Source organism: Anguilla anguilla, chromosome 2 (genome assembly GCF_013347855.1).
Source record: "Anguilla anguilla isolate fAngAng1 chromosome 2, fAngAng1.pri, whole genome shotgun sequence".
Taxonomy (NCBI): domain Eukaryota; kingdom Metazoa; phylum Chordata; class Actinopteri; order Anguilliformes; family Anguillidae; genus Anguilla; species Anguilla anguilla.
In genome coordinates this window covers 52,937,201-52,958,778 of record NC_049202.1, presented here as the reverse complement: position 1 = coordinate 52,958,778, position 21,578 = coordinate 52,937,201, and the positions used below count along the sequence as shown (strand labels likewise).

The following is a 21,578-nucleotide window of genomic DNA, read 5'->3' as shown; positions in this document are numbered from 1 at the left end:
TAAAGGGAGCAATGACAGATGTTATTGCATTGCTTTATTAAAGGAGACAACATAACCACTGGGAAAAGGACAGAAATAGTGATCTGCAGGTAGTCCATGTTCAAAATGATCTGTACCAGGTCCCTTACATCTGTAGAGAAATAGGGAAATTTACGACAGACCTGAAACACTGACACCTCATGGACATTATTCATGGCATAATGAACACACTGAAGAATGTTTACCAACAGTGCAGAGCTTTTGATACACTTGATTACTTAAACTGTTCCAGGCCCAGTTTTTTAGTTTTAATGTAAACAAACTTCTAAATAACTCGAGTATTACATACAGTGGCCTGTTTTGGTCTTGAGGTAAGTGACTTGTGTTGAAATTGAAGAGGATTTCTCCTGAAAAGACTCACCTCCAGTTATTCTGCATGCACTTAATCTGCCAAAGAGCCCACCTTCACTCCACAACATGAGCAACCCCCAGTGTAATGCAAAGTAGTGACGTACGCTTGGCTGCCATAGTCACATTATCCCTGCATGACAACAAATCGAACACTCGGCCAGCATAACCTTCCCTGACTTCCCTCTATGATGGACGCCATCTTTAAGGCCCGACTCATTTGGGTTTTTAAATTTCATTCAGTGTAAACCATTTAAGAATTGAGGCACTGCAACAGCCAGTTGCATGTTCTACCCTTTGGACTCTGGGTGGTTACATAGAAGGGGAAAAGGACAACAACACATCTGTGATAAGAGGTCGACCATTTTCTGTTTAACTGAGGTACCAGACCTAAAACAATGAAAGGCAAAGCAGCCCTGTAACACTAGTGACATACTAAAAACAAACCAGTGATCATGCAAGTTCATATGTTTGGCGGAAACAAATAGGGGCAATGACAACCAAATTCACTGCTCTTTTTTCAATGAGATCTCAATACATAGATCACATTTAGTTATTAAATTGCATATAATCAAATTATCAAGCCAGACTCCACAACACAGTCTAGCCTCATCTTAAAGGGATGGTTCACTTTCTGGAGATGTTATTTCAGTTTAAGTGTATTTAAAGTTTTTTTTTAAATTTACGGTATAGATGCATTAGGGTTTTGGGATATAAAGCAAGAAAATAGACTTCAAGTACCTCCGACAGCTTGTAATGTGAGATTACGTTTCCAGAGGCTGCACATATGAACGGATCCATTTTATCGCATTTGATTCAGTTATAAACACAATTAAGTTTCATATTGTATCAGTGCTTCTTCCCTCGAATGCAGTGGTCTCAGGTTGCATTTGCCATAGGAAATAGTTCCAACTACAAATGAAAGAGAAAGCGTGATTTTTGAAGTACAATTGGGTAATATAAACATGCAAGACCCAAGGAGGCATAACATCACTATACAAGCTGCTTTGGAGTAACTTCAAGGGCATTTACTTGTCTTGGACCACATAACCCACAATGCCTCTACGCCAGCCATTTTCATAAGGCTTCTGTAAATACCTAAAATATCCACCACACACAGAACCTGTCAATGCCAATCAAGCACCATACCAATAAAAAATATTTTTTGAAAATGAACTGTCCCTTTAAAATAAACCAAAGGCTTGTTAAGGTTGTACTCTTCCTGCAAATAATCAAAGTTTCAATTTACCAAAAAAAAGTCAGTAATACCAAATCTCCAAACAAGGAGTTCTTGTTGCCAGACTATTTGGAAAGACTTAATGAAAGCAGCATTACACAAAAGAGGAAACCTTTCAAAATATGCATGTTACCAACTATTACAAGTTGAACTGTGTGAAATACTTAAAATTAAACGGATTTCTTGCAGATGAAAATGAAATCAGGACATTGCAATGCATCCAACCAATCTCACACCACTTTACTTTGGTCTAACCACTTTCTTTTCAATTCGTCTTATTCAGTCTTAAAGTACTAAACTACCAAATTGTATTCTGTAAACGCTGTATCAGTGGATTAAATGATTGTAATTAAATCTACACAAATATAGGGAGAGCATTTACATTTTCTGCCTGAACATTTATGTGCATTCTGACAGCATTTCTTAAATGCTTTGCATCAATCTGGAGTCAGACTCAAATCAAAATAAATTCATCCTTTAATCCTTGCCTTTTTCTGTAGGTGATTTTGTCCTTATTTGCATATTTGTGCAGAGGGACAAGAAGGCTCATTGATATGAAACACCATGCTTCCTGTTCTGAAGACCCCACCCTTCCCTCACGCAACGTGTGCGAAAAAAATTAAGGACAAAAAAAACTGCCTCTACTGTAAAACTGCCTCTACTAAGGTGTTCATCTTAAGGCCAAAGACAAAATCAGAGGCGTATCCCCTCTGTAAAAAGACTGGGAAACAGGAAAAACTAGACTTTTTCCAAAGGCCACAATCAGGATAAAATCATATGATTATAAACTACACTTCTTATATTTGGTCTATACAATTTCCCATTTCTCATTCCTCATCTTGTAAGAGATATTAAATAAAAATTACTATGCACTGCTTTCTGAATTCAAAATCTTGGACTGCAAACATTCGACTCAAAATATTTTCAAATACAGTATATACACAAATGCTCCAACCAGACTTCACCATTCAGCCCTTTTTGTGACTATGCGGGATGTTCTACTTGATGCTGACACCATCCTGTTGCTGCTTTGCCTTAGCTCTGTTATGACTTCAGGTAAATTAGGTACAATGGCATATGGCCTGGGGCCGAGAACTTGGCATCCTTTCCCCCCAAACCCTGGTCTTCTGGCTAGAGGCAGGAGGGCAGTGACTTGTCCAATGCTTCGGCTTCCTCTCCTGATGTAGAGCCCTCCCACAAAGCTCTAGAAGAGACGACTGGATGATGGGGCCCTCCAGGGCACCCCTCCCCCTTTACTGTCAGGACTGCGCCGTGCCCTTCAGGTACCACATCCCTCCATAGCTCATACAGCATTCCTGTAAGAAAAACCAACCATTAGCACAAGCTGAGGTACGAGTGTCTGCTGATAACACAGCGGGTATCTAGCATATGTAAACAGCCTTTGAAAGCCAGGGTACCTTAAGCAGCCTGTCGATGTCGGCCTTGGTGACGGCGTCCCCTAGTTCCTGCGTGAGCCGGGCCTGGATGATGTTCCTCCTGACGCGGTAGTTCTTCATGAAGATTTCAAACAGGATCTGACGGTGCTGAGAGCAGGCACATGCAGGCTCAGAACACAAGCACCGGCACAGGCCGACACGCAAGCACAAAAATGCAAATAAGAACAAGAGCAGACGTGCAGATTCGATGTGCTGACCAATCTATCTGTAAGATGAAGCCCGGGGCCACAACAAGGGACAGATGCAGCGGATGGAAATTCAAATCTAAGTGCAGGCGTTAGAACCATAGAAATTACACCACATTTCACAGAGTGGAACAGACCTCACCTTGTCAAACGTTTCTCCCGTTTCCCACACCGCAAAGACCTTCTGTTCATCTGATGCAGCCGAGGTCTGAGCGGGAAACTGGGGGAAAGAGAGAGGCATGGGTATAAGGAGACTGTGATAGACAAACATGAATAAACGGCATTCCAAACACATGGAAAACTAAGACTGATGGGTAATGGGCACGTTGGATTCCACTTCAAATAAAGCCCACTGTAAGCACTGGTTATTTCTGTTACTGTGATTTGTAGTTTGTCAAAGAGGTACAGACGTGCAGAGTCTGAAACCAATGTTGCGCTGATCGACAGGTCGATAAACTACAGGGAGGCAGCATAGAAATGACTTAAAGGAGATGGGAAATGGCTGCGGATGTTCCTGGAGGCCACATAAAAACAGGAAAGTAAAACAGGATGCTCTGCTGTGTTTATTCAAGGCTTCCCAGCAGGAGCTCCTGTGGGCCTGACCCAAGATCTCTAACAGGCTGCAACTGACTGATTACCCTCTCTGAGGGTTAGCTTTCCAAATGCTGTGCATGGTCAATACCTGTGGTGGATCACACATAGGGAGATGAACTACACTTCTGACTGATCAATGAGAGAACAAAGGATGCAAGAGAGAAATGAAGCAGAGCAAAAGGTAAAAATCTTTTAATTCCACAGCTCTGCACCAATTATTCAAAACAAGTCAGGAACAAGTGACAGGCAGACAAACAGAACTGAGATAATGGGTAAAAACTGGTAATAGCAGCATAGGCCTACTTCAAAACAAAACTGTTTCCCATACAATACTTGTAGAATTCAATTACATCAATGGTGGGCATATTATTTTACTGCATTTCATTAAATCTCTCCCTCCCTGCACCAACATGGCCCATTAGACTTGAGTGAGTGCATTCCACGAAACACTGCCGACTTCAGCCAGTAATAGGCTTTGGCTCCTCGACCAATAATAACCATTATATCTAGTTACCCCCCTACAGAAGGGGATTACACGCTAAACCTGGGCCAAAATGAGATTATGCCCTCTATACATGCCATTTACACAGATAAGAAAGAGGAAGTTGGGCAGTTAACACTTCTCTGTTTAGGTTTAAAAACCTAAGCAATAAATTACAAAACAACCCCAGTCAGTTTAGTTAATGAGCAACAGACAAAAGCATTTAAAAATGCTGGGAAATCATACATTTTCTGCCCTACTGTAAATGCAGCATGTGGTCAGATTATGTGATATCATATGGTCAGATTATAAAATGCCAATTCCTAACTGGAACAGCATGCAGTGAATGTTACAGACTCACCTAACTACAGTAGTTTTACTAAATGTACGCGAGAAGCAAAAAAGCAAACCAACAATTTTTCCGGACTGAATTAAAGGCGGGGGTTTTATACAGCAGGCTGACATGTTGCTCCCCAGTTGCATCATCCCCTCTGCCGTATGAAGAGACAAAACAACATTCCAGATCACTGACTTCGGGAGAAAACGCATACCAAATGCACCACTTCCACGCCTAGTCTGTAAAATCATAGAGCACTGCAACCCATTTTAAAGGGACATCCACATTCAGGATATATTTACGGCAGTAAAACAACAAAAAATATACCACATCAATTAGAAAGAGTAATTTATCACGACCATGTTCGATACAAAGAGAACTTGACAAAGACTGCCAATCTCCTAAAGAACAGCCACAATCTGGTATTATGTTGAAGACATAATACTTGCAACTGAACCTAATAAAAATTTGATTTAGGCATAAATATTAGTCCAAGTATAAGCAAATAATAATAAAGTAATACAGATTCTGAATAGACAGCTATTTTGAGACTGCTAGTTGTAATAAATCATATTGTGGTTATTGCAATCAGCAACCTAGGTTAATAAAATCAAATTGCCTGTTAGGAGTTCTGGATCATGTCTCCCAAGAGGAGATGCACCCTACAGCCAGTAAAGAACAGACAGCTTTTCAGTGATGACTGTAACATACTAGCGTGCACCCTGCATAACCGCAGAGGATATTTCAGTGTCTATAACAAGCTGAGACACAAATATTAAAAGACAATAAAAGCACATATTTTCCCACAAATGCTGTGGCCAAGGCCATTAGCCACTAATATGCTGAGGTGTGCATGCCATACGTGGAAACGCATCAGAGTGTGAGGAACATGCTTGAGCCTGTATGATTTATGTTTTACCTTGAACGAAGCAAAAGTTCTAGGGATGATTCACAAAGTTTCAAAAGGTTGGGAGGCTAACTCATTGACATTAAGCCTAAAAACAGACCTCATTTCAAATGCTCTGTATGAGTACAGTTATATTGTGAGATTTCAGTCAATGAAAACTAACATAGGTAAGAGAGTGTGAAGAAAAAAAAAGCTAGTAGGTTACCCAAAAAAAAACACAAATACTGTGCATTATCAGATTTCCATGTAGCTTATTACATGCAGTACTGTGCAAAAGTCGTAGGTCAAATAAAAGGCATTTATCTGAACAGTGTGATTTAAAAATTCTAAAGAAAACAAAAATTTTATGATGAAAATGTGTTTTTAAAATAAAACTGCATTTTGCATGGCCTCCTTTAGAATGCAAAACTGCAAAGAAATTTGCTTTGGCAGACTGTCAAGTAATTTTTTGTAGTAGTCCCTGGGATAAACATATTGAAGGATTTGCCATAACTCTTTCACAGAAACAAAAGAAACTTGGCCCGCTTTTCGTTCTTTTCCCAGTCTAAGCGATCGCACAACTTCAATGATGTTGATGTCAGGGCTCTGTGATAGCAAATCTAATATTATGAGTGCTCCATCAATAGACTATGGCAACTGGGATCCTTATTGTGCTGAAAGATTAAGTTTTGCACATCAGTTTACCACCGTTTGACAGTCATCAATGTACTTCTCACTTACTCCTCTTCTGACATACTGACTTTTTTGTGAACCAAAAACTTCAAAACTGAACTGGTTGCTAGCACATGCTTTATGGTCTTTCATGTACTGCAATCACTTCGGCTTGTTGCCTTTCCACAAAGTTATTTCTTAGTGGCAACACGCCCTACTATACTACTTTTCACAGTTAAAGCATGCACTTTGGTGAAAGATTTTGAGCAACCAATGTAGCACTTCACTGGACTTCCTTCTATCCCTCAAAGAAGTGACCTTTAAGTACTATTCAGATGAAGAGAGGCTTTTGGGCCTTCCGCTGGGTTTGTTGTGTTCAACAAACCAGTTCAAGGCCAGTTCCTTCAAATTTTGTGATGACAGCTTGAACACCACTTCTTGCAAATCAGGTTAGACTGGCTATTTCTCGCTGATAATTGCTTTGTTGATTCAAAACTACGATTTTATGTCTGTAAAACTGTGTTAGCTTAGCCATTTTCAAACCTCTCCTCAAGTCACCACAACTACTCCATATATTTGTTCAATTTGACCACCAACAGACCTGGTTCAGCTCATCAATACCTCATTAAGCTGAACCAGCTGTGCTGCTGATGATATTATAAAAATGCATGGGGTGGCTGGGGTGCCTCAAAGAGAGGTTTCGGAACCAAACCCGTGTTCTTCTTGCCACCTCACAACCTATACAAACATTTTTGAGTAACACAAGAAATTCTTGTTCCTTTCATTATATCATTTTTTGGATTTATTCTTAGGTTATATCGTGTTTTCCCAAGCAAATAAAACACTTACTGTGCAGATCAATCGCTTAACATAATTTTTGTTGGTGGTTTAAGACATTTGCACAATACTATATATGCTGCATACCAAGTCAACTACCACCCCTACTAAGCAACTAGCTGACTAGATAACAGTATACATGGTGTATCTGCACCTTCCACAAGGCAATCATAGCGAACTGTGACATTTATCAACTACTTGTGTCCTGCTCAATTTAGCCCCGACTGGACTACTACTAATTTGCATCCCAGTCTCAAAATGCTTGTTCATCATTTAAACAGCCTACTTCAAAATGCTGGCAGAGCACTCAGCGAAATTTTTTATATGCTTTTTAGCAAGCCTTTTAGCAATGCAGAGTAGCAGAGCAACAAAGAAAATATAGTCTGGAGTGTTCTTGTTTTGAAAATATAGATTTGAACCCCTCCCCAAAAACAAAGAAAAAAAATCCAGTGAAGTGAAGGACCCAAAATCAGTCAACAGTGGTGTTGCTCAACATGGTCAAGAGCTCAACAGGTTTAAGAGACGGCATTATGGCTCCTTGAACATTTCAATGCAGCAGTATAACTCGACTCTTTGCACATTTTGAAAATATCTTGACTATAAAGGGTTTCTTTATATGGTAATCCAACTGCTACATCTAAACTCAAGCTCAAGGGGGAGGGGGAGGAGGGTCTACCACAGTAACACGTGATCACCCTTGTCTGTTGATCCAAGGACAAACCTGTGACCCATAACTCTGTGTTCCCAGACGATTGTAATCGCCCTGAGAGCTTCACAGTGAACCTGAGAATGCCAGCCCCCGAGCCGGACGTCATACCTCACCTGCTTCCCTCCGAGCACAGACGGGGGCTCTGTGCTGCGGCTTACCTGTCTACTGATCTCCCACTCCAGGGGAAAAGCGTCAGCCCGCAGAAACAGAAAGCCCTGTGCAGGGCTCCCTGGACTGCTGCCAAGCTGAGGCCGCAATCCTCCTGCATGACAGAGGGGCGTGTCTGCCTTTCACTGTTGTTTCAGTCGGGTGCCATTAAATCAGATCAATCTCAGCAGTCAAGAACAGGCAAGTACGTACATAAGGTTTACACTGCTCACTGCCATTTCTTGCCCTCAGTTCAAATGGTATAAAGTCAGGGCATTGAAAACTAGTATAACCATGTAGCACTTATCATAGCTTTACGTTTTAATGCTCTCTAAAAAAATTAGAGCCTTAAATTTAGAGAAGGATTAAAATCAGAGAAGGGTTGCTGTTGGAGAAGTGAATCAACCAACAGTTAGCGTGGGTAACCTGCACGAAAGCGCAGCCATTATTTGACTTTTTTGAGGACATCGGGATCGGCAGTTATGTAGCCGATGTGTCCCGATTTTTAAATAAGTATAATAAACAAAAAAACAGTGATTATTTATCTGTACTTGTCTGTTCGAACGTTGTAATTGCTATTTACTAGAATTATCCAGTAGAGGGAGCTCTAATACAAGTGTGAACTGCAGCAGCTGACGCGCTACTTCTGTAATAAGACGTTTGTCACTCATGCCTCATCCAGTATTCTCCACTGCAAGACTTGTCTGCACAGATTCGATTGCTGCAATAAAGGTGTGTATATTTAGTGAAAGTTTTTAATTGAATGCGTTTATACGAGCACTATGTTTATCAATCCTCATTATCAAGCGAGCAAGCTAGCTAACATATTTGGTTCACTTTAGCAAGCTAGCTGGCTAGCAAGCCTTTATGAAGTGGCAGTGAGCACATAAGCAGCGTAGGATCTACATTTCCAGAGGACATCGCTGTATTCTCAAATAAATAACCAGCCAAAATAAAATGGTCACTGAATGCATCACACATTTGTTTTTTTATCTGAGATAATTATATTAGCTACTATATGAAGCTGTGTAGCCAACACGTTATTGCAAGCGAGTGTGTCATCTAGTCACGCGTCATCGTAGCAAGCTAACCAGACAGTAAAAACGCCGATAAAAGCCATGTTATCTAGCTTTGTCGTGATAACATGAGAGAAGGATTGCTGTTGGAGAAGTGAATCAACCGACAGTTAGCGTGGGTAACCTGCACGAAAGTGCATTGTAGTTTTTTTCACGTATTTCATCCAGTCAATTTAATTTCATCTAACGTTACACTTGATTCACTCATTAGCTCCGCTAGATAATGTCTTACTCTTTGAGATCATGTAGTAGAAATAAAATAAGAAAATATAATTTATTTAACTTACTGAGAATATATAATGAGGGTGTGTCAATAGCTAATGCGTTATTGGGAGCGAGTGTCGTGTCATCTAGTCACGCGTCAGAGCTCATTGTAGTTATTTTCACCACCGAATTCTTATGGACAGGGAAGCTCGCTAGATAGTCTTACTCTTTGAGATCATGTAGTAGGAATAAAATAAGAAAATATAATTAATTTACTGAGAATAGATACTAAGAAATAATACTAACACATTAATAACAACAACAATAATAATATTCATAAAAATACATGTTTGAAACTGGAAAACTGATTTTTTTAAATTAATTTTTTATAGATGGCTGGAAAAGAAAGGAGTAAAAGCAAGGTGTGGAGTTATTTTGATTTCACACACTTAAAGATGGTGTGAATATATATATACATTTAATTTAATATCTTTTACATTTTTTTATCTAAAAAGTTATTTGTGTGTTTATTTTTATTTTTATTTGTTTGCTTATAAGTTAAATGTTCTTAAATATAGAAACTTTAATAAAATATAAGTTTTTCAAATTGATTTGAAAATGTTGCACTTTTTGACAAAATATCGGTCAAAACATCGGTAATCGGTGGGCTAGGATTCTCCAAAATTGGGATCGGCATCGGGCCCAAAAATCTGGCATCGGTCGGGCTCTAATTTTAACCCAGCCAAACAGGGCACTGAGATTCGGAATTAAGCCTATTTGCCAATTATTAGTGACAACATGACTGAAAAGTAAGCACAATATATTTAATTTGTATCTGAATGCGTAAAATTCAGCATTGCTGGAATTATACTGCATTAGCAAATTATAATGCCATTTACCAACAAAACTATGCATGTAACAGCTGCGAGAGAAAGGAGTCCAGAAGTGTATTTTAGGATAAGATTAATGAAAATAAGTTCTGCATTTACTTCAATCTTACTATTTAGCTAAGATGAGACAAATGAAAAAAAAATAATTAAGCTTTCTGTGTTTTGTTTCTTTGCTCCAGGAACCAAGACACTGCTGTATTGAATGTGTTATGCATTAAATTTCAAAATGTCAGTCACAACACAATGTTGCATTTCATGCCAAATATTCAAATGCTGTGCTATTACAGCAGAAATCCTTAAACACAGAAAAACAAATTGTATGAGTTTCAAAGACAGAGTCCTAACAGTGACTGGCCTTCAGTTAATGCACCTTCATCTATTATTTCAACATTGCAAAAATCACCATGGTTACAGAGACCTACAGTAGCTACATTAAATAAAGTCTGAATAGCAGAGGGTGAAGGAGCATGCTAGCATTCTGTTCCAGTATTCAGGACTTGGTGCCCTCATTCACAGTCTCTAAAAATACTAGGAAGTTGCAGATAAAAATTACCCTGCTTTCACAGTTTTAAAAAAATGTATCTTTAAGGAACACACTCCAGTCCAGCAGAATTGCTGGGTCTGTAGTGTAGAAGTTGAAAAGGCTCAAGTTTTGTTTTTCACTGGTCAAACCACAGTGGATTACTTGCGCAACAGCTTTAGAGAAAGATAAAGAGTTAGGCTACGCATTTATCTTTCTCTGAATATTATGCTCAGACCAAGGTACAGGAGCTCAATATGAACGCCTTCTAGCTAATTGGGAGTAGAGTGCAAGCCACAATTGGACATTCACTATCTATAAACAGTGGTCACATGGGTGCGTGACAGACATGCCAGAGTACGAAGAGTGAAAATGCAAATGTGCAGAAGCATACAACGGACATCAGAGATAGGAAACGGACCCAGGTCACTGTTGCAAATGTAGACAGCCACTCATTTGATTAATTTCCTGCCAAGCAAGGAAGAGGAAATTTGTGATCCTAGATTACAAGTGTGTAACCGTTTTCTACCGAATACCCATATATCTTCAACACTTGTCCATCACACAATTAAATAACTGGTGTTAAGTTTTTAATGAATTTCAGACATGCCTTGAAATTGTAGCAGAACAGCACTGTTCAGGTTCATAGATATATAATTTACAACCAAGCATGCCCAAATGAATTTCAAATCAGCTGCGAAAGGCAGTGTGAAATTCTTAGTGTCTGGACGCAGTTTAAGGAAATCCATAGACGACAAATGTGCCAGTGCACACCTGAAATCTGAAGTGACAGAGGATGACAGCGATCTGCATTCCAGTCACATTTCCTAATCAGGGAAAATTCATAAAATTCTGCCCGACAATTCCAGCTTCCAGCAGCTACAGAAAGTGGGTTTGCGTGTGTCAAGTTAAATTTTCCCAGAGCAGACATGTCACTAACTAAACCTCATTGTGACACCAATACCCAAATCACACATGGCCTTTTCTATTCACCTGCTGTTACTAAGCAATTCCCATTGACATCAACTTGAAAGGTTCCTGCCCCATCTCTGAAAGACAGGTCAACTGAAAGAAAGCCATATGACAGCCGGGTAGATCTACAGTTAGCTAGCCAAGTAGTTCAGCGCTAGATACAATGATCAACTAATGTCAACAGTGTAAAAAAGCTATTCATGCCTAGTTACACTTCACTTGAAAAATAAGAGAGAAGGCAGCTGGTAAAAGTTAACCAATAATGTTTTTACTCTGGAACCTTCACATGGTACTTTCAACTGGAATGAAATGACACCTTCTGGAGACCTTCAGTAGAAGTGTCAACCTGGGTGAAAATTATTACCACTTTTGTTTTCAACCCAAGCAGCCCTAGTTAATGCAGCCAATTTTTGAGATTTTCCCAACATGGTATTTTACATTAGAACTTTTAGCACCTCTTTCAGAACACCATCCAAGGACAGTGTACTTGTGGAAATAACCATAATAAGTCACTACCCTATAACAAATTAAGCACTGCAGGCCTAACTGATGATTCACTTCTGCCGGCTGGTCTTAGGCAGCAGTGATGAAAGCATTTACTGACGGTTTTGAAAACAAAGGTAAGCAAACTGCAGACCTATTTAATTATAAGAAATAACATGGATAGCTCTAGTTATTACTTGAGCAATGAGTAACTACAGAAACATCCGTGTGAACACTTTCCCTATATAGCCACTGTACACCACCCACCGCTGCAGACCTTCAGGCGCGCAGCCAGGACTTAAGAGTACTCACAGGCACCAGGATCTGTCGGCAGTGGCAGAGCAGTATGGTGTCCTGCAGCAGGCGGTCTGAGATGCCCCCAAACAGGCAGTGTCCAGGGGGCAGGCTGGCCAGGTGCAGGTTGAAAAGGCGCTTCAGCTCGCTCAGTGTCAGCACAAAGTGTTTGCGAAAGGTGGCCCCCACAAAGTCCAGGAGCTCTTGGGTTGGGCCGTTGGTGCCGTGGCCGTTGAGAGGGTCCGCCGGGGAGCCGGCGCCCGGGTAACAGGCGCCCGGGTAACCGTTGAGAGAGCCATTGGGGACGGAGGTGTCCATGGGCTCCTCGGCGTCGCTGAGGGGCTCCTCCTTCACCCTGAAGGAGGCGCTCTTGGGCGCGCCCTGTCGCCGCTGCTCCAGGTCCCTCCGCAGCGAGGCCTGGTTCTCCCTGGCCAGGTCTCTGGCAGCCTTGAGTCTCTGATCGCCACTCACGGACACCACTTCTGCAAGAGGGGTCAAACGAACGGCCGCCATTGCAGCCATCTTAGCTCTCCAACAACTAAACACAACTGCAAAGTTACCAACAAACTGGTGTAACAGGCACGGACACAATGTGATCATCAATGGAGGGAACCAATCATTTTGAAGGCTTACCTGTTTGGGAATCTGGCCTTTTTGGCATCATGTCTTCTTTAGACAGATTGAACACCTTTTCCAATCTGTGAGAGATAAATGGATGCAAAACCTTCCAAAGCAGCCGACAATGAAGCTCAACTCAACAGTGCAGGACCCCAAGTACTAAGAAATTGCATGGAATGGGAATCTGATTTACTCGGTTACTGGAGTTCTAGAGGGGCGAACCAGAGGAGACCTGGTGAAAATTTTAAAATCATGACTATGTATTAAACGGAAATTCTCCTCGATTGAGACAGGAAGCTCATGGTGTTCGGACTCTGCGGATCGTACTTGGCCTGGATGCCGAGCCAGAGCATATACTGCCTCTGAGCCACATCTGGGTGCTTCCTCACAAACTCCGTGTCGCTGGGCAGGAGGAACTCCCAGCCACGGTTTACACGGGACACGGACATCTGCTCCAGAAAGTCCTTCACATCCTCTGGGGGGAGCTGAGACAGGCAGCAGCAGAAAGCCCGGGTCAGACAGACGGACACAGACAGAACGCCACAGTAATATACAGGCAATCACTGGCAGAGAGAACGGACACAGCCCACCAAACGCACAACACTAGATTAGGTTTTATTACCATCTCAAGGGCTCGGTTACAAACTGCAATTAATCAAGGACACACTTTAATCTGTGGGAAACCTATGACAGCCTGATTCCTTTCACACATATTTCAAAAAGGATGCCACTGGTGTGTAGACCTCCCACTCACTGGTATTTAAGAGTCAAAACAAGTCTTCATCTTTACACAATAGAAATGAATTGAAAATAACGTACTAATTATGCTTTCAACATTAGACAACGGCCATGTTTTTATTAATTGATGATTATGGGTTCTATACATACAGCTCCACTGAGGAAGATTCTCTACCAGGAACAAGAGATGATCTTGGCAAAATAAAATAACTAAAATCATGGAAATAAAACACTGCCCTTGAACCGGTACGTCACATTTAGACAAATACTTCAGGCTTTGCTGACACCTTGAGTCAAGTTGTAGTACTGCAACAGCCACGCACGTACTGGATCAATATACACACCTTGATTATAGCAGCTATTTCTTTCCGCAATACAGAGCGCTCTTGGGTGAACCTCCACATCTGAGAACCAAAGGGAATGCATCATCAATAACCATTCTGAATTTGCAAAGATGATTCACATTTACTCAAACCCTTGGAAAGCTTAAATAAACAGCATTTGACAAGAATACAATTATCTGGCAGGAAACAGAACGGCTGGCATTTCATCCACAAAAGTTAGAATGTGGACAAATGCACAACCATTTTTCCCATATCCTATTGTGAATGTTCACTGTGCAGCACCACATTGACCAATCTGACCTCACAAAAACAAAGAACTAAACTAGACAGACTTTAATTGCTTAATTGGGAGTACACTGACAAATGACACAAAAGGCACAGATTACTGCTTATATTACATAATCTCATGCATTTCATTCAGAACGGCGCACGAAAGGTTGGAGCACTGATAAGGACACTCACAACGTAGTCCCTGCCGCGACAGAGTACTTCTGCTGGCACACCACTTAGCGCACTATAGCTGTTCTTGGGGTACAGCACGTCACTGAAGAAACAGAAGAGCAAAACATAACATGAAGAATTTTTAAAAACCAAGAATGCATAAGGATCATTGTATCCATCTGCTTACAAGTGTTATGCGTGTTTATTTCAGTGCCACGCTGAGCTCACCTTTTGACAACCCAGTTGCCCTGGACCAACATCGCCACCTGCTGTACACAGCGCAGCACTGCAGTGGAGTCAGTGCCTGAGGTCAGCAGCCCCATTAGGTTGGCAAAGGGCATGACTTTAACTGGGAAACCAAAGAGCAATGAATGTTTGAATCTCCTGCAGGACAACTGTGGAAAGCACTTCTATGCAAAAACAATGGGTTCTGCACGGATTTATTACCATCCACTACCACCACCTTGTTTCCAGATTTGAATTCCACATCATATTTGTTAGCCCATCTCATTACTGAAACATCCTCCATCAATGAAGGAGAGTGAAAGCAAGCATGTATACAACTTTAAAGCACCTTTTAATATACCACCGATTACTTTTACTCTGAAGTCCACAAGCTGAGCAGTGGAGTCATCACCCATTCAAGATGAGACGGGCAGCAAAATTAATTTTATAGCCCACCTCTCTGTTTGACAATATAACTAATAATGTATCGTCAGTTGATACCAGATTATGCACCACACATCTACACTGAAACCCAGTCTATTAGCAGGAAGAGCCACCCAATAACCTGGTCACAGACTCCTGGTTTTGCTTATTTTTTATCAGACAACAAGATGGATGCTCGCTGTTCAGACAGCTGGATGCCGCACCAATTTCAAGCCTGGCTGCATCAGGATCAACATATTCATGAACACCCGTCACTTTGAAAGGGTCCTCTGGTCCTGCTCACCATTCTTCATGAGGGTCCTGACCTGCTCTCCCAGAGGCAGAGTCCGCAGCTGGGCCATAGACAGCACATTACTGGGACCAACCGGCTTCACACTGCAATGGCCGGTGAAGAGAAGGAAAGAAAACATCAACTACTAATCCACGATACACCAAAGACAGTTTGCAAAGATAAAGAACATGGACGTGGATGTACTCACATCTTCTCCTCTGCTACAGGGGGCATAAGCATGGCCAAGTACTCCCTGTGAGAGAAAAACAGCGATGATGATAATGAAGCACATTGCTCTTGCTATTTGGGTTTCCCAATTCAGACTGGGCCTAACCTAAAGCCGACTCATACTAAAGCTCTACATGATGAAAAAGCTTTCCATGTCTTGCTGACTCACACCACAGACTAGGACTAAGATCCCAGCAATCTCCTTTTGGACCCACCTGGGCGTCTTCACCAGTTCGGTGTTCTCGTTCGCACCCATGGCCTGGCAGAAGAGATACTGCCTCTCGTGCTCCGAGCGCCCATCCTGCACACGGAAGCAGAGCACCGAGGGCTTAGCATGCACTCCAAGCAGAGCCCTTCCTCCACTGGCATGCACATTTTGCTCACACTGACGCTCTTTTCCCCAAAATTTGCCCAAGTCCTGGCAGCTCTCTCCTCTACACCAGCCTCTGTTCAAGCTCCACCCAAAACGGCAAATATCACTCCATTTACTGCAGCCCAATCATAAAAAAATCCCCCCAGGCAAACAGTGCAATAGGTACCTACAAACCAACTCGTTGGGTACAGTAAATTGCAATCAGACAACTGAAAGGGTACAGTATAATGTACATCTTCTATATATGGACAAATACCTTGTTTCTATGCAATATCAGAGCAACAGGTGTTTAAAAACCGAACAGCCTGCGTGACTTATTTTCCTTTTTGTTTAATTTAAGCAAGCCAAACTTTCTCACAAAATCTCACAGTGGCATTAGATTGTAATCTGATGTCATACTGTACAGTATACTCATACTGTACCCGTTCAGTCATCTGATTTCAACCTACTGAGCCTACTAGTTGGTTAGTAAAAAACTGTACAGTTTGACAGGAGTGATGTTTTCAGTATTGGGCTCTATTAAATGGCCTGATATTTGCAATGTCGGGTGAAAGCTCAAAGCTTCAGGCTGCGTTTAGTCTGGCCTACACACATGCAGTGTCCCTCCCTCTGTGACTCGCACCTTTATGCCGTGGTAATGCAGATGGACCCAGGGCTCCTCGGCCTGCTTCTTCTGCAGAAACTCGTATGACTGGATGCGCCGCTGACGGGCCTGCTCCGACTCGGGCCGGGAGAACCGCACCTGGGCAGGACCGAAACCAGGACGCAGCTCAGAGACTTCCACACCAACGTTCCTTCCAACAGGGTCGAACGTGCAGGGACCAATTCAAGATGGTCAGCGTGAGAAAGATGTGAGCGAGTACGTATATATACGTGAGCTCCGTATCTTACTGTGATCTGCTTGATGTCTTCTTCGGCCTCATCCTGAGAGGAGTCTCCACCTGCCAGAAGAAACTCACATCAGCAAAAAAAAAAAACATGAACAAAACCAGTAACAATACACTAATGTCATCATTTGTCATTTTGATAGCCTATTCTAAATCTAGGAATGACTGAGAACTGACTACGACAATGTTCTGTTATCATATGCAAGCGGAAGAGTGCCAGCATCTCAATGTTCATTGTGGGCACCTTCATTGGCGGCCTCCCTCTCGCGGTGTCTGCTGTCTGCTTTGTCCAGATAGGAGAAGCTGGGCCGCATCTGGAGGATCCCATGCAATGGGGTGAGGTGGAGCTCTCCTAAAAACAAACCAGGTGCACATCACCATACTTTGCTTTCAGACAAACGTTCGTCAGTAAACATTAAAGAGTTATGAGAAACCAGAAATACCTTCTGGCCTTCCCCCATGTTAACTAATCAGTGGTGCACCGCCACAATATCAGCAGGGCCATCACAAAATGAAATCTGTCATTAATGTAAACAAATTACATTAATGACAGATTTCATTTTGTGATGGCCCTGCTGATATTGTGGCGGTGCACCACTGGGGGTTCGTCTGCGATGACTGTCTCCAAACACAGTCATCGCAGACGAACCCCCCCGCCAGGCTCCCTGCCAGCACCGGTCCGCAACTGCAATCATCAAGCCCAGAGCACGATCACAATCAACCCCACCCCCCAGTTAGCGCCACGTGACTACAGACGACACCAAAACCTGGGGGAAACACTGACACTGCAACCCTAAGAATCTCTAAAATAAAGTGCATTACTTTCAACTGTAGCAAATTCCTTGAGGCTGTTAGCGTTTTTGACCCCAAGCAAGTCTGCACCCTTGACTTATCAAGTCCCTCAGGACTGTATTCCAGGATTTGACAAGATCTGTTCCTCTGAACTTGCAAAATACGAATTATTTGCACGAGAAAACCAAACTGCAATTGCACTCGGGGAATTCCGGGACATATATTTAAAAATCGTTCTGTATATTCCACAAAAGGCAAAACGACACTCGGCCCTTCCAGTAGAGAAGGACACTAACCTTTTCGGAAGACTGCTGCAGCATAGCGGGAGGTGTTGGTGGTGGCCTGGATGGAGGAGAAACTCTGTTTATCCATCATCTTCCTGTGTGGTGGAGGCAAGAGACAAGAGCGTAAAGAAAAACACAGGGGCCAAAAACATACTGATTGGTCATGACTGATGATAATATGACAGACATTTTAAAATACCAGGGACCACAATGAAAATGTCACAAACATGATGGTCTTAATATGAATAACATGACAACATCCATTCTCGTACAACCATGCATACAAGCCAAGGGACTCACATTGCGTAAATATTAGAATCATCAGGTGCAACACCATCCACATTAAGTGCGATCTGCTCCCCTTTTCCATGGCAGTAGTTGGGACTAACGGTGTTAATTGCCATTTCAAGTTCCACCTATGGAGAGATAAGCAGATTCAGATTGTGATTTCTACAAACCAGGATGACATTTGAAATTCCTCATTATACTGGGCTAGTTTAAGCACAACAAAAAGCTTTTTTGAATCATCCAACTACATGGCATACAAGCATAACAGACCAAACATCCATAAAAGATCTACCTTCTGTTGTTTCGGTTTTATTTTCGCAGATAAATGGCTGACATCATCATAGGTCATTGTAGCAGGACGCACTGGGTACTGGGGGAAACATGAAAACAATTGGACAATCAATTGGGAAACTTCCTGGGAATCAGATTTAATTGTGAAGTACTGTACTTATGACTATATGAAAAATACAAACTGCTGTTGAGGATGGCATTTTTCACAGCATGCCTCAGGGAAATGTGGAACACAAACCTGCATTCACTTCATAAGGCACTCCTACTGTACCTAGAGCTGCATGCAGTCTGCATGGATACAAGTACAGCGGGACGAAATTTCAGTATATCAAATGTGTAACTTACCTGGAAAAGGTAGAGCTTGTCTGCGAGGCTTTTGGCCAGGTATACATCAATCTAAACATGATTGTAAAGTTATGAACAGAAAATGTCAACGTGTTACACACATTCATCCTATGAATGAGATAAAATGAAAAAAGTAGTCTTTTCATTGCAACCAACTGAAAGATTGCATCATGTTTTGAAGAAATGACTACTCAAGCAAGAATGGCATTAACTAGCCTAATTCCATCAATAATATAACTGCATAATAAAATATGTACTTTTCTAACAGTGTTTTGGGGATTCATCTACATCTTCCACTTGACAACTGGTAGTAGTTCCAACTTTTGAAAAGTGACAATTTTTAGCAATTTTATCTGTCGCACATTACCAAACCACACCCCCTTCCATGCAGTCGTTGGTTGAATCAATTCCTACCTCTTGTATGATGGGGTCATCGTCCTCCCCACTGGCCATACTGAGCGAACCGAGTGTGAACTATTCAGAGGGACAGGCCTATGATGTTCAAACCTGGGGGTTTAAAGAATTGCTGAGGCACACAGTATGCACAGCCACCGCAAGCGCACAGGGATGTGGCCATTACACTCTTTCACAATTGCCAAATCAACCTCGTTCTTTGAAAAAGTAACTATTTAACTCAATTCATATATCACTGCCCGCCCCGCTAGAGGGATATAGATCTAAATTACATTAAATGGATAAATCAACCTCCCGCAAGAGATGCTGTTCTGGAGGCTCAATGTTCCTTAATGTGTACGTGTTATTTTCAGAAGCAATCAATGGCATTATGTAGTGTACGCTAACGAAAAAAATGACTGCCGAACTGACCCATCAAAGGACTTAACTTCATTTCTAGCTCGTAGAAGACGAATACATTCCAACAATCCACAGCTGGCTATAAGGATGTTGTTGCATGTTTAGGCCTAATATTATTGTCCACGTGTAACTAATGTTACGCTTAAACAACACCAGCTAAGCGTTTTAACCAAATATGACAACGAGTTAACGTTAATCTAGCTTGCTAGAAATGCCACACTCGATTCCTGCTTCTGATCAAAATTGCTGGTAGGATAACGTTACGTAGACGTCTCTTAGCTAAGCTAAGGGGTAGCAAAACCTGGCTAAGTCACATGCAACGGTTGAAGTAACTCCCAGCTAGTTACACGGCTTAAAGACTAATTATATACTAGGTTAACCACGCATGGCCAACAATATTTCGCATCTGAAACTTTGATCCAGTTTAGCTTTCAACGCAGCAAGCTATCGTTCACACTTTGGTAGTTTTCTGCCAAGTTACTGCTAATGATACTAGCCAAAGAAGGCTAGTTACGATAAGAATAAAACTGAATAACAATTGAAGCTCAAATCAGCAAATAAACTAGCTTGAATTCCCATGTTTTCTCAGTATTTGTAAACTAACTAACTAGCTAGCTAGCTAGTGGGCTAACTAGCACATTGGCTATCTAGACAGCTAACGTTACCTTTAGCTAGATACTACCAACAGCGCCGTATATGTATTGGAGAAAAATACATGTCCTATGGCCTGCACTCACACCCTTCATTATTTTGTTACAGTCCGGAACAGTTTGTTTCCCCTACCTGCTTTAATTTTTGCGATCAGATGTTGCTTAATTTATGCTGCCCCTTTCAGTCCGATACCTCCACCTGAAACGTGCCAGTGTATGGTTTAGCGGCGTCTGAAATATCAGGTCGCAGCCATGTTGCTGCCTAGACACGTGGGGAGGAGCTGTACGTTAAGTTCCCACAATGCACGTAGCCATAAATTCGCGTGAAAAACCACCAGAGGGGGCTGCTTGTAAAGGATGGGAAAGCCAACAGTCTTGTGCGTTTCAGAACTACGCAAAAGGTGTTCTGGCAGCGGTGGGATTCGAACCCACGCCCCCGAAGAGACTGGAGCCTTAATCCAGCGCCTTAGACCGCTCGGCCACGCTACCCTGTAGATATTACGGTAAAGTACAGACACAAGGAAGAAAGCGTATACAAATAATTTTGAGGAGAGTAACCACTGGATATACAATATAAAACGAATCATACATGTGTAAATTATGAAAGTTCCAATTAAATTATGAAATGAAAAAATAATTTCCAAATCACTCAGTTTACACTCAGAATAAAGGCCTACCTGTGTTTTTCCTTCAAGCAAAATTTATCAATTCAATATTGTCCCTTCAGGCTGTCCCTTATCCCTTGACTCTTTACAGGATAGGCAGCAGCTGTGAATCTCACACGAGAGTGAATCACAGAATTTCTACACCTGAGTTTTGAGAAAATAAAGAGCCCAGATTCAGTTGTTGCCCAACCTTATTACATTGTTCGCATGACACTGTCTCATTGACATGACCATAACATGAAAACCAGTTCTTCTAGTTTCAAATGTCATTTGGCACGATGATACATCAGCCAGTCAGATTCCCCCAGGTCAATAACTGAAATAATAATTGAACATCGACAACCACAATGATATGGTTGTCGCAGACACATACAACCATGGCAAGACAGGCAACCCATGTTTCAAATTAACTTACTGTTCAAATACTTTTTTAAATCATGTGATCACAGAAATCTAATCTTCGTTACATCAGAGAGATACCTGTCATTTTGGGGGCAGTGTAGTATAATGGCT

The 21,578-nt window shown here is 41.7% G+C and overlaps 1 protein-coding gene and 1 non-coding gene across 2 annotated transcripts; both read right to left on the bottom strand.

Annotated features, from left to right (window-relative positions):
- Positions 1 to 14: 14 nt before the first annotated feature.
- polr3e (polymerase (RNA) III (DNA directed) polypeptide E) lies at positions 15 to 20,694 on the bottom strand. The gene is made up of 21 exons (XM_035405658.1): positions 20,534 to 20,694; positions 19,352 to 19,444; positions 18,938 to 18,988; positions 18,594 to 18,671; positions 18,314 to 18,429; positions 18,026 to 18,108; positions 17,182 to 17,289; positions 16,942 to 16,991; positions 16,673 to 16,792; positions 15,893 to 15,978; positions 15,658 to 15,702; positions 15,462 to 15,553; positions 14,738 to 14,858; positions 14,531 to 14,612; positions 14,069 to 14,128; positions 13,314 to 13,471; positions 13,002 to 13,066; positions 12,387 to 12,850; positions 3,409 to 3,486; positions 3,043 to 3,168; positions 15 to 2,940 (listed from the first exon to the last, which is right to left on the bottom strand). The coding sequence occupies exons 2-21, from the start codon at positions 19,388 to 19,390 to the stop codon at positions 2,884 to 2,886; spliced, it is 2,079 nt and encodes a 692-aa protein (XP_035261549.1). The 5' UTR covers positions 19,391 to 19,444; positions 20,534 to 20,694; the 3' UTR covers positions 15 to 2,883.
- Positions 20,695 to 20,807: 113 nt separating this feature from the next.
- On the bottom strand, positions 20,808 to 20,889 carry trnal-aag. The gene has a single exon. It is a non-coding gene; the product is annotated as a tRNA-Leu (tRNA).
- Between the last annotated feature and the right edge of the window lie 689 nt (positions 20,890 to 21,578).

Bases quoted from the DNA above. Each gene is read 5' to 3' on its own strand.
- polr3e (XM_035405658.1), bottom strand. From the start codon at position 19,390: ATGGCCAGTGGGGAGGACGATGACCCCATCATACAAGAG. The intron at 15,979-16,672 runs GTGCGAGTCACA...TTCCGTGTGCAG, and splicing joins TGCATTACCACGGCATAAAG to GATGGGCGCTCGGAGCACGA. The intron at 15,554-15,657 runs GTGAGTACATCC...CGGCCATTGCAG, and splicing joins CCTGTAGCAGAGGAGAAGAT to TGTGAAGCCGGTTGGTCCCA.